The sequence below is a fragment of the Cryptomeria japonica genome, chromosome 3, assembly GCF_030272615.1.
Source record: "Cryptomeria japonica chromosome 3, Sugi_1.0, whole genome shotgun sequence".
In the NCBI taxonomy this organism is placed as follows: Eukaryota; Viridiplantae; Streptophyta; class Pinopsida; order Cupressales; family Cupressaceae; genus Cryptomeria; species Cryptomeria japonica.
In genome coordinates this window covers 410,539,576-410,553,252 of record NC_081407.1, presented here as the reverse complement: position 1 = coordinate 410,553,252, position 13,677 = coordinate 410,539,576, and the positions used below count along the sequence as shown (strand labels likewise).

At 36.2% G+C, this 13,677-nt stretch overlaps 1 protein-coding gene across 1 annotated transcript; it reads left to right on the top strand.

The window, feature by feature from the left end:
- Positions 1-1,329: 1,329 nt before the first annotated feature.
- Positions 1,330-13,246, top strand: LOC131874222 (uncharacterized). The gene is made up of 5 exons (XM_059217496.1): positions 1,330-1,443; positions 1,567-1,674; positions 12,182-12,241; positions 12,344-12,586; positions 12,827-13,246. Exons 1-5 carry the CDS (start codon positions 1,330-1,332, stop codon positions 13,244-13,246), a joined length of 945 nt encoding a protein of 314 aa, XP_059073479.1.
- The last annotated feature ends 431 nt before the right edge of the window (positions 13,247-13,677 follow it).

Genomic DNA, 13,677 nt, shown 5'->3' with positions numbered 1-13,677 from the left:
ATTGGATAACCCTAACCTAACCTTAACACTTAACTTCTAAGGTAACCATGAGGTCTTCTCAAGCATTTAATGCTTCTTACCTCTCCTCTCAAGCAGTCTTATGTTGACAATTGTAAACATGGATTGATAACTTTCAATCCTGACCCTTGATTAACTCCTCCAATCTTGACCATCCATTGCCCTATTTTCCCTATAAATAGAGCTCTCTTTCCTCCATTTTATCCATCCCATCTTTTAGTATCTCATTTATGCTCAATTTAATCAATACATCTAGCCTCTCTTTATAATAAGAATTAATCTAATAAGCATTTTAGAGTATTTCTATTATCATTAGCTTAAATCATTAACTAGTATATCATGTTAGGATAGTATTGCTACTAACCTTGTCATCTTATAATCTACTTAAACTCATTTATAGAATCATGCATAAATAGGATGCATTCATGTTAAAACCAATCTAAAGCATCCCTCGTTCTTGCATTCGTCATCCCTAAGTCACTTTGCTCAGTGATCTGAGAGCAAAGGCATTGACTTGAGGGACCTTGTGAGATAGAGAACCATGGAACCTACCTTGGGAAGTTGAGTCAACCTACCTTGGGAAGTTGAGTCATTCCTCATGACTCCATAACTTGCAGCAAGAAGTCATGTGGGTGTGTGTACAAGTCCCTTTGAACAATCATTTTTCACATTTTGAGTTTCATAGCCCCGCTTTTCCCACACACAGATTGAAATGAGGATCTGGAGAGAAATGAAGATGTGGGTACTAGTCAAAATTAGAAGGGAGATAATTTCTATCGGTCCGATGATCAAAGCAATGATGAACAAAGAGGAAGAGGAAGAGGAAGGCCTGGACAAGCATCTGGGAGAGGTGGTTTCAGAGGAACCTGTTTCCAGTGTGGGGAAGAAGGGCATAGAGCCTTTGAATGTCCACAATGTGAAGGAAGGACAAGCAGAAGAAATGAAGGCCATGCACAAGTTTTCCATGCAGATGAAGAAGCCTAGTCAGAGAATTCTGATGATGCTGAAAGGGGAGAAACCCTAGTTATCAAGAGAACCCTAATGAATGAGAAGGAACCAGATCAGAGGAAGAGTTTATTTTGCACCAGATGCAAATGTGAGGACAAATATTGTGATGTGATTATTGGTAGTGGGAGCACTAATAATTTGGTATCTGAAGAGATGGTCCAATTGTATCTGATATCCTGGTTGCAGAATGACCACAAGTTTTTGGTCAATGAACGATGTTTGGTGAAATTCAAGTTTGGCAGTTACCATGATGAAGTACTATGCGACATCATGACCATAGATGTATGTCATATGTTGTTAGGGATGCCATGGCAGTTTGATAGGAGTGTTGTACATAATGGTCATGCTAATACCTACACCCTAACAAAGGATGGAGTTTGCCATAAGTTGAAGCCCCTGAAAGAGGTGGAAGAAAAGGTATGTAGTAGTGCTAGAATGTGTTTTGTTGGTGGAAAAGAATTTCTGGAAGCCCCAAAACATGAATGTATGTGTAAAGAGGTGTCTGTAAAAGTTTTAGGTGACTTGTTGAATGAGTTTCAGGACATTGTGTCTAAAAATGTGCCTAAAGGTTTACCAAGTGGAAGGTCTAATGAAGTTGCAGATGCTTTTAGTAGGAGGCAAACTTTGTTGACAAAGATGCAGCTTGAGGTGGTTGGGTTTAATGAACTCAAGAGATTGTATCCTAAGGATCATGATTTTGCAGAGGCTTGAAAAGCTTGTAAGGATCCTATTACATTGGACAAAATGAGATGGCTGGATTTCATAATCCAGGATGACATTTTGTTTAAGGGAAGTCAATTGTGTATTCCCAGAAGTTCCATGAGAGGGAACTTCATCAAGGATAAGCACAGTGGAGGGATGACAAAACATTTTGGTTGAGAGAAGACCATTGCCATCATTAGTGAGCATTATTATTGGCCTCAATTATCATAGGATGTGAAGAAATTTGTGCAGAGTTGCAGTGTATGCCAGATGGCTAAAGAAGTAAGTCAGAATACCAGGTTGCATCATCCATTACCTATACCAGACAGACCATGGGAGGTGAAGAAGCACCTCAACAAGATAAATTTGTAGTATAATGTGAATGCAGATTAGAAAAGGAGGTATAAGGAGTTTCAAATTGGAGATGAGGTGATGGTTCATTTGAAGAAGGAAAGGTTCCTAGTGGGGATCTACAATAAGTTAAAGGTGAAGAAGTTTGGCACCTGCAAGATTTTGAAGAAGCATAATTTAGGGAGTGCATATGAGGTAGAGTTATTGGATGGGATCAATATTCTCCTTGAGTTCAATACTGCAAGTTTAACAAAATGTCATGAAGGTGGCACAGAGGAGGAACAAGTTACATGACAATGTATAATTCTAACAACTACTTTAGTGGAGGAGATTGAGGCAATTTTGGATAGCCCTATGGGCAAGACTACCAGAAATAGGTTGTGTAAGCATTATTTGGTGAAATAGAAGGGAAGACCTCTTGAATATTCTTCGTGGTTGTCCAAGATAGAGGTTGACCATTTGGGTTTACCTCAACTAACTGAGACGTGATGGGGTCACTTCTCAATCTACCTCGGGTGTTTGATGCAGGAGCATCCGGTGGTGTAAGGGAAATCCTGCATCACCCAAAACTATTTCTTTTTGTTTTAGTTTTCTTTAATGTTTTTGTAGTTTTGGATACCCATTTGGACGAATCAGTAATTCCAACTTTCAAAACTGACAAGTTGCTTTTTCTAGCCGACTGCCCAAAATAGCAGTTTTTTATTTGAAGGTGGATGGAGCCCAAAATTTGCAAGAAGATTAAGGAAGGAAAAATAAGCAAATTGTCAAAAGAATTAGGTTAAAATCATTAACGGTTTGAAAGTTATTAAAGTTTCAGTTTCTCAAAAAATAAAAATAAAAATCTTCCAAGTCATATTTGAGGCATTAAACGGTTTCAAACGGGCCCAAAAATGGCAGGAATTGATAGAGCTGATTCTTAGCATATTCTTCGCTCAAAGATATTTTTGACTCTTCAAACATATCATCAATTTGATTCCCGAATCAAAACTTATGGCTGGCGGAAGTTGGACAATTTTTTGGAAAGTTTCAATTTTCGAATCTAGTTGTATTTTCATACTTCTAATTTCATGTTTTGGCATTTGTCTGCCAAATGGTAATTTCTAAATTGTAATTTTGGCTCCAAGTTAGAAAAGGCTATTTAGGACTCGATGTGATTTTTTGGAGTTAAGTTTTTGGGAGGTAGTTTTTGGGTTGGAAATTGTTTTGTAAGGGTTTTATGAAACTCTTTAAGCATTAAAGTGTTGCAACCTGTGAGGATTTATTCCTATAGATTGTAATTGCATGTATTGCAGATAGTTTGATTTCAGATAATAATAACAATCTTTTGTGTTTTATTGCAATTTGTTGTGTTTTTCTATTTTTTAGTTTTTTTCCCTCATCATTTTTAATCCCACAAAAATAAGTTATCTAATCTAGAATGTAATGAAAAACAAACTACTACTGGTGGAAAAATAATTTCTCTTTGGCTAGTGTGCTGCAAAAAAGAGTTAGTAGTTTGGTAAAAGGGGTCTTGGGCTCATGGAGATTCTTGCAAAAACTAAAAAAATTGATGAATAACTAAAAATCCTAACTACTCCAATGCAGACTCTAAAGCGTAGGCACAAACGTTGAATGTCTCTGCAAGTGTTGAAATAAGGCCCGAGTCTAAACAAATAAACAAAAAGTGGCAAAGATATTTAAATTTCAAATTCAAAAACTGGAGGAAAAATCTTCACTTGTGGAGATGTTGATGTGGTGCGTAGATGCTAATTGTCTGCGCAAACATCGAAACACAGTTTGCAAAAAAAAAATAGCTAGCATAGAAAATTTAAAAATTCAAAATTTGAACAAAGGTGGGAAAATAGGCTCAGTGGAGATGTCGAACCACAACACAAAAGTTGAACGTCTACGCAAACACCGAAGTGCTAATTCCCCCCCAAAAAATTCCCTAATTAGTCTAAAAAATATAATCTACGAGCAAAAACCCGAATAATACTAAAAATATTAATTAGCAACTTAAATGTTTTTTGTGATTTTTAATTTAATATGTTATGATTTTTTTGTGTTTTTCAATAATTTAGAAATAGAATAAACAAAAATAGATTATAAAACCGAATAAAGCGAAGACGCCATTTGACAAAGCACAAATGTTGACTAGAACCTGTAAGAAAAACATAACGGTAAAATTTAATTTTAAACACACACGTTGATTCCTCTGCACACAGACATTGATTCCTTCACAAGAAGAAGTTGAAACAGGGGCACAAAGACATTGAAGGATAGTTAGAGACTTCGTTTCGTTAACCTGCAAAGAAAAAATTTCACACAATCCAAAAATGATTAGATTCTAGGGACACGGTCCCACCATGTGTACTAGAATGAACCAAGGGAAAACAAGTGTGAGGGATTGTGACTAGTTTTAGCTCAAATAGACACAAAAAATTCAAGTAAACTTAAAGAAAACCATTATACCTTCACATGTATTATCGTGCCCCTCAGATTAAACCTTTGATAAAGCCAATGATGCACCCCTCCTTCACTTGATTGAATTGGTCCTTGATATGGACGTGGAATTCTCTTCACTACACAATAACAAGGTTAGAGGATGACATGATGGATGGAGGATGTATGAAATTGGCTAAGTATGGATGAGTTTGGCTATAGTATGGATATTATGAGGGATTTCTAGGCTCAAAGTAGTAGCATAAGATTGCATGAAAATGAGATATGGAAATGAGGGAGGAGACTCCAATTTATAGAAGGGACGAGGCTAAAACAAAGAGCCAAGATCAATTAGAAATGGAGGGTGGAAATTGAATGAAAGTGATGGGGAGGATAGAGAGGACATGGTGTGGAGACCAAGATATTTTATATAAAGGCATTTCTTGTCTCCACACTCCTCAAGGTGAATAGGGAAGAGATCTCTAGGCACATTGGAGGAACTAAATGAGTTAAAAATTCCTTGGGAAGGGACACGGGAATTAAAAATTTCCAAATAGAAGATTGCATAGGGAAAAGAAAAGAGAAAATGAATTAAAAATTGCTTGGGAAGAGAGGGGATGAGAATGTGTAAAGGATTTGAAATCCTTTGACATGACCAAAGTAGGTGCATTTAAGGTTTTGGAAGATGGAGAGGACAAACCATTTATGGCAAATGGTCTACTCGATCCTAATCATAGTGATTGGGATTATGCAAATGATTAAGAGAGGTGATTAGGTGAGCTAATGAGAGATTAGAGGGCAAGTGGATAAGTTAGGAGGATGTGACAAGTGGGGAGAGAATGAGTGGAGGAATATAAAATTAAGGAATGTTGTCAATCAAGCTTCTAGAAGAATTAATTAGGCTGAGTGAAGATTAGAAGAAATGATTTGTAGGAATCACATGGTTGAGCTAATTAATTAGAATTAATTAAGTAAGAAGAATCTAAAAGAGTTAATGATTTGAAGAGACATTAGAAGAATAATAAAAATAATTAATTTATTGACAAATTAATTATTGGGCTATAGTGACAAAATTAATTAAATTTAATCTAATTAATTTCGAGAAGAACAAGGGTAACATAATTAAATAAATTAACTATGTAGAAAGGCTAAATTAATTAAATATTTAATTTAATTAATTTTAGATGTCTACACCTTCACCAATGGATATTCCTTCTCCTCATCCTGGACCTGGACTTCTTCCTACTCTTTCTATTCCTCCCATATATATTGTGGTCCCACCTCCTACATCTTGTAGAGGAAAGTGGCCAACATCTTGCATCTCTCAACCTATTGAGGTTTCTTCCATTCCCCCATAAAGGAAGAAAATAAGCCCATGTTGATTGATTCCCAACTTTTTCAACTCTTAAGTTGAACCAAGAGAAATATTAGTGAGAGAGAACACTGACAAAGACGTTGTGATAAGGCTTGTGAGCTTGCTTCCCAGACCATTTCCTCCCAAAGACACAAAATATTTACTTGATCATATTTTTCCAACCATCGCCTATCCCAAGGGAGGAAATTCATCTTAATCAATCACACCAAAATTCCAAATTATCTAAACAAAATGATGATTCATTTTCAATACACAGTAAATATACTATTTTGATAATTTAGATGATGATGATGATGCTAATGCTAATAATGTTTATAATAACAATGTTAATACTATTGATTCTGATGATATGTATGATATTGTTGAGTTTAATCATGATCTATCTTCAAGATTTTCAAAAGCATTAATCCTAGTTCCTACTGATAAACAAAGACTCTTCATTAGAACATGGTACTTGTTTGGAACTTGTTGTAGCTCCATCTAATGGGCTTGTTGTGACTCCTCTTGCATCTTGTAAACCATCCCTAAATAATGTTAATCAAGATTGAGAGGTGAATTATTTGCTAGACTAGCATCACTTGTGCAATGGATTCTCTTTCATGTTGTTTTCTTGCATGTAATGTCCTTCCCTTGTGATGTGCTACTTGATATTTTCTTTGTGTAATGTTAGGTTCTCTTTGGATGACCCTTCTTGCTTCATTAGTGCAAGGTAATAAAGAGGTCAAAAATGTTGTGACATTCCTCTATTTGTATCTCAATTCTTTTTATATATTACATGTGCTATTGTTGTAAATAAGCCTTTGTGTTGTCTACTTGGGATAATGCAAATCATTGAGGAATCTCTTTTTTGATCTCTTCCATGTTGATCCAGAAAGACCTTTTGTTGGTCATCTTATGTGCTCTTATTCCATTGACCTCATAGTTCCACTATCTTTGGGGGATGAGGTCAATTCAATGCAATTATAGTTGATATAAATGATTTTTTTCAAAAGTATATATCGAGCCTAGTTAGTGGATCCCTTATGTGCTCTCTTTTTATCATGTGATTCATTGCCCTTGATTTGTCCTTGCTTGGAGGAATATCATTGTGGCAACATGATTGTCTTTTGGATGCACGTATGCTACCTTAAAGTAATTGATCCCAACAAGGAATATACAATCGCTTTAATGTGGGGCAATACACTTAGCTCTTTGTTACATTTTATGCATACACCATGAAGTTTGGTTTGTACAATTTGATCACACACAACAACATGCCAATTCGATATTCATATTAATTTGCAAACTAGGCCTTTCACTTTGCAATCTTTTGCACCGATTTTTTGATTCAAAATTTTCTCTCTCTCAACATGACTCCTAGTAAGCATAATCCTTACTAGGTCAGCATAGTAATGGCCTCCATTCTCTTCATATGTTGCTCCTTTTATCTTGATAAATTAGATTGATAAGATCCTAAGCCCCTAGGGGCTTGGTGCATCTTGCCTCTTTAATATCTTGTTGAAATTTTTTCAATGCTATTCTGTAATTTACTAATAGTATGAACATAGGCTCATACTCCTACTAAAGTGGGGGCTAAATGTAGCATTGTAAATTGTATCACTATATTTTTTCATTCTCACTTTAGCATTCAGGCCTATCATGCCTTGAACTTGTTTGATTCTTCTCACACCATTTTCTACTCCCAAACTTCCATCTTGCATTTTGGTTTGAGGATCCTTGTGCAACCCTAATTAGCTATACAAGGGTGTCTTAGGCACCATTATCCCAACCAAATGGGCCCAATTTTGGTCCCAAAAATGGTCACAAAATGTGGGCAAGAATTTTTCTCCTGCATCAGCCTATCTCAAAATTTCAATCACATTTGGTGAGGAGAGGTATAAAAGAAAGTCTCCCCCCCTCATTTGAACATCCATCTTAGATATTTCTTTTAGATCTCTACATGATTCAAGTTTGAATTTAATTAAATTCAAGTGAGAAAGCAATCAAGCATCTTCAAGATTTTGAAGGAGAGGTCATGCATTCAAGATGGCATCCATGATCAAGATTCTATGAAGACATCCTACTATTGGCATTTGACTGAACCGATAAGGACTGTTGTGATATGCAACTAGTAAATGATTGATTGGCGAATGTGATGAAGAGATTGAGATTCATGTTTGATGACTAAGTCTTGTGTTGGCATTGATGGCAACCATATTTTTGTGGTCATCTAATTCTTGGAAGCCAATCAGTAAGGTATAACTGGTACAAATGATAGTTTACCAGTGAACTGACAAATAGGTTCTTAACCGGTAAACAAAGACAGAGTTGCATTCATGCAACTGGTACAGGTGATTGATGAAGAGTTGAATGATGCAGTTTTACAGGAGTGATGGAGACATGTATTTGGAGCTATTTTCATGACCACATTGGAAGATTCAACCAGACAAGCAAGATTTGATGTACAAAGCAAGTATTTTGATGAACACTTAACCAGTAGTGAGAAAGTCACTTAAATTGGTAAAACGACACAGGTTTTGATTTGTTATGTTGGTGGCCCACATAAGTTCGGCATTCAATATTTTTTTGTCTAGATTCATTGAACCTAGGAAATTATTCCAAGGTTGTAGCCGACTTAGTTGATGTCTATAAAAAAGTGTGATGAGTTATGAGATAGATATAAGATCGAAGGCAAATATTGAGATTATGATTGTGTGGTGATTAGTGAAGCTCTATATTGATTTGTTATTGATATTTTGAGGATCTGAAGTAGATCTATCAGACACAAAGGTGTTATATGAAGATCATTTAAATTGTTGTTATCCTAATAGTTACATCAGTAAAATCCCCTAACTAGGTAGGTCCTAAAAGACCTTATATTGTAAATCCCTTAACCGGGTAACTCTATATCAGAGTGTTAAATCTTCTTGCAAGGTTGATCCTAATAGGGCTAATCATTTAAATCCATTAACTGGGTGACTCCTAATTGGGTCTTCTCTTAACAGTGCATGTTTGTAAGACCTTAATCGGTCAAGATTTTTATTCTGCAGATAGTGAATCTTGTGGGTATTAACTCCCACCGTGGTTTTTCCCTTTTAGGTTTCCATATAGAAATCTCTTGGGTTATGTGGATTTTGTTTCATTAGGCATTATCTTATGTGGTGATATTCCTCTTATGTTTATTAAGTTTTAAGTTGTTTAAGGTGATGATCGTATTCATATTGTTTTTGCTTACATTGATTCACACCCCCCCCCCCGCCTCTCAGTGTCTTATAAGTTTATCAATTTGTATCAGAGAAAACCTTCTTTGAGGCTTAACCGCTTGAGAAAGACTCCTAAGGCAGACATGGGGGATATGAGTTATAGAGAGATGTCTCATAAAATTGTAGAAACTAAGGAAGCCCTAGAAACATTGAGAGGCAAGTACAAAACTTCACTTTCTAAGAGAAGAGAGCTAACCGAACAACTATTTGAGGTTTCTGAAAGCAGTTCTTCTGATGAAGCAAACATAGGTGCATTGGTTGATGAGGTGGAGAAACTAAATGATGAGAAGACTAACTTGAGGAGAGAGATAGAAGCCCTAACTATCCAGATGAGTCAAGAACTTGAAGCAAGGAGGGAAGCAGAAGACAAAATCAAAGAGAAAGAACATGAGATCTTCAAAATAAATCAGGAAAATAATGACACTCTATATGCACACTGGCATGAGGAAAAAGAAGAAAAAGAAGAGATAAAGGTAGAACTGGATATGGAAATGTCTCTTAGAGAGACTCTCATGAAAAGAAATGAAGACCTTACAAAAGAACTTTGTTGATGCTAATGAGAAGCTTGCAAAGTTTAACAAAAGTTCTACCATTCTTGATGAACAAATCCAATCTCAAAGGATGAACGGTGATACAACTGGATTGGGTTACAATACATTTGAGAAAGGTGAGTCTTCTGGTACTAAGGACAACATGCATGAAGGTAAACCTGCTCCTAAGATTCATAAACCCACCGGTAAGAAATCCCATAAGCCTGTTTATTTCAATTTTCATAAACCAGGACATACTGCTAATGTTTGTAGAAGCAGATATGATGTTGGTAATGGCTATAGACCCAATGCTTATCAACGATATAAGCCTAGAACCTTTAATGGTTATTGTGTTCACTTGCAACATGTATGGACATAGAGTTGTTGAGTGCAGTTATGGAGCAAATAATCCTACTCCTCACTAGTCAGAGGTCTGGTGATGGTTGGCAAAGAACCTTCAATGACCGAAGAAGTCCTAACTGGAAAAGACCCTATGCTAATCGGTCTAGTCACTATGAGATGGAAAAGAGAATGAATATGGTTTGCACAATCTGTCATAACTATGGTCATGTAGCTATGAACTGCAGAAGAAGTACTGGTAGAGGCTATGCTAGACCTTGGAGATCATCTGGTATGTCTTGTTATCATTGTCATAAACCAGGACATATTGCAAAGTTATGCAAAGCAAAGGTGAACCAACCAGTGAATCAATCTGCTGACTGAAAAGGGAAGATGAAAGTTTATGTGGAGGAGACCAAAGTTGAAATGAACAGAATATAGAAAAAGAAGGATGATGAGAAAACTGAAGTCAAACCATCTGAAGATCCTATTTATTCACCTAGTGTGGAGAACCCTTCACCAACAAACTAAGCTATTAAAAAGCTTAGGAAGAACTTAATGTTAGATCCATTTCAGAACCCCCTGAAGGACCATGAGGTATGTTTAATTTGCATACTTTGATGTATTATGATATTAAGAAGTGATTTTGATCAAACCAGTAGGTTTGATGTGTTTGTGAACCGGTAATGTGTTATAAGACATTTTAGGGTTTTACTAGTAATGGCATTTAATGCAATAGATAATGGGCAAATAAAAGGAACTTTTTTAATGTTATTTGTCACATTGCATACTTGTGAGCACACAGAGAGCAAGCAGAGCAGAGCTTGTGTTTGCAACATCTAACTTGTTTGACAGAGATTTGAATTGATTTGGTGTGTCTTGTGATCAAGAACCGGTGAGAAAGCTTTGTTGGTGTTTGGAACCCTAGTGCAGAAGCAGTAAAAGGTATTTATCCAGATATCTTATTATCTACTTATCTTTATAAATCATTGAAGATGGACACCTCGCATTTAGTTGATGTTACTGATAGACCCCGTCCTGAATTTAAGAGGCACCCGTTTAAGTCCAAGGAAACTAATCTCGTCAGAGCCCTATCTGGAGTTCCTTATGATGTCTTACATGTTGAAGATATTAGATCTTTCTATCATTGCAAACTAGAGGACCTTGGTGTTGCTGCTATTTTTTATTAATATAAAGCATTGTGTGATAAGAACGATATTTTGAAGGATCAATTCAAAAGGGTTATCGAGAAAGGGTTTCGCCATGCCCTGAATTTCATTAATGATTTTGATGATGAACTTGTGAGATATGTGCTTAGCAGGATTCATGACCATTTTATGTGGCTCGACCAACCACATAAAATTTTTAAGGAAGCTATTTACGCAGTCATTGGATTTTGTGTCATCGGTGAGGTTCCAATTTTGAGATCCATTCCTAAGAATGATGTAGAAAAGTTAACATGATCTAAATGGTATGGAAGAGAAATGATGGTGAATAATATCAATGATCCGACAATAAAGTATACTTCTATGGTGATCGATTACCAGATCTATTACTCTAGCAGGATGAACAACATCCCTGTTGCTGCTATCCACACTTCCCACCAGATGATCAAAGAAGATGTTGACTATGACTTGTCAGAGGCATTGAGGAGTTAGCTTGTGCTGAACCTGGAAGCCATCAAGAAGGATAAGAGGTTAAGGTTTAAATTTGGTTAATTAATTCTAGGTCTATTCTTTTATTTTCATAAATGTTTCCCCAGTATTGGTGATATCCAATGGATAGATGGCACTCCTGCATTGATGTAGATGAATTACAAAACTAGGATGCTTGGTAATGATTTTGGAAAAAATGCATGTGGATATTTTAAAGATTTTCATAAGAAAATGCATGCAAGGGAAAGGATACTAGTAAAATTTATCAACCGGTATGAAAGCACAATTTGCTTTATGGTTGATATAGATACTTGCATGATGGAGGCAGTTGTGCCCCAGACTACATAGGTTATGCCCATGTGATATGAAGTGGACAAAGATCTTCTGATTGCATATGTTGATCATTTTCTTGCCGAACCGATAGATACAACTATAGAATGGTTTGGCACTTACAAGGAGAAATCCCTTCCAGTGCACTCTGAACTTCAAAGACTGGTAATTGCAAAGAAAGTAAGAAAAGAAGTTGAATCATTTGTACAGAAAGTTGGATTCACAAAGGAAGCCATTGTTGAAGTAAGAGAAAAGCATGCTGGTCAACAGGTCAGAACATCAAGTGCACCAACCGGTACTCCCATCGATGTAAAGACAAGAGTTAGAAAGGAGAAGGCTACATAGAAAGAAAAACCATCAGCTGTTAAGAAGGAGAAACCAGTAGAAATTAAGGAGAAACCAGTAGAAACTAAGAAGGAGAAACCTTTGAAGATTCAGTTTCAGAGAAAAGGTAAGATTGTTGAACCTCCTACTGCACCAATTAAGGCTGGTAAAAGGAAAAAACAACAAGCACATAAACCAGTAGATATTGATGAAGAAGAGACTGAGCCCAAAGGAGAGAAGAAAGCCCTAAGGGCTAGTGGCAAAAGGTCAAAGGGTGTTGGTACTCCAACTGTGAAATCTCCAAAGAGATAGGTAATCAAGCATACACCTCTTGAAAATTTAATAATAAACATTAAAGCATATGGTATATTGACTGGTGTGAAGAATCTCTTTGATAAGTTTAGTAAAGATGAACAAAGGGAAATAGAAGATGCAATTGTTTACATGATGAATAAATACAACAAGGCCCTAATTGAATTGCAAGGGGAAATTCCAAATTCATTGCATAATATAATTGACACTGGATGGTAGGCAGCCATGAAACAAGATAGAGAATACATTGAATATTTTCTGAAAAACTTGCAACCTGAAGCTACCGAGGAAGAGCTAGATGAAATTATTGCTAAGGCAAAGTCATATTTTAGGTTGAAGAAAAGGTTGACAAGAATGTTAATTGGCGAGACCCAATCAATCCATGAGGAGACTGAACAAATTTTGAAAAAGGTACCGGGTATGATTTCGGATGAAGAGGAAGAAGTTAAGGAAGATGAACCAGAGAGGTTTGAGGCTGAAGATCTTCTGAAAGGTGTTAAAATGATTGATTTTAAGCCCGATGAAATTATGTTGGATAATCAACCAGTGAACACACAAACTAAACCTGAGATTATCCCTGATGATGATGATACCAGTGATAATGATGATGCTAGTGCTCTTGACAATGTAAATGTATAGGATATTGATGTTGAAATGTATGAGCAACATGAACAAGAACAGGGACAAGAAGAAAAGAAGGATGAGGAGCCATCGGTAGTTACTCAAACTGTTGATACACATCCCCCACCAGTACAAGAAAATGAAAAGAAAGAGGAAGTGATAGAAGAAAAAGAAAAGGGAGAGGAAAAGAAAAATGAAGATGTAGAGAAGAAGACCGAACCTAAAGTGACACCTTTGTCACTTGATTCTAAAAAGAAAATTATAGATGATGATGATGACGATGCTATAAGCATCAAAGGTCCACTAGACATGGATAATTTGAGCTCAACTAAGTTGATGGAGATTGCAACTGCCATGCAATCCTGGGCCAAGAAGAAGAGGATGAAAGAACAACAGAAGGAGACAAAAACAATAAGGAATGTTGTTGAGATTTTGTCAAGTCTCCTACT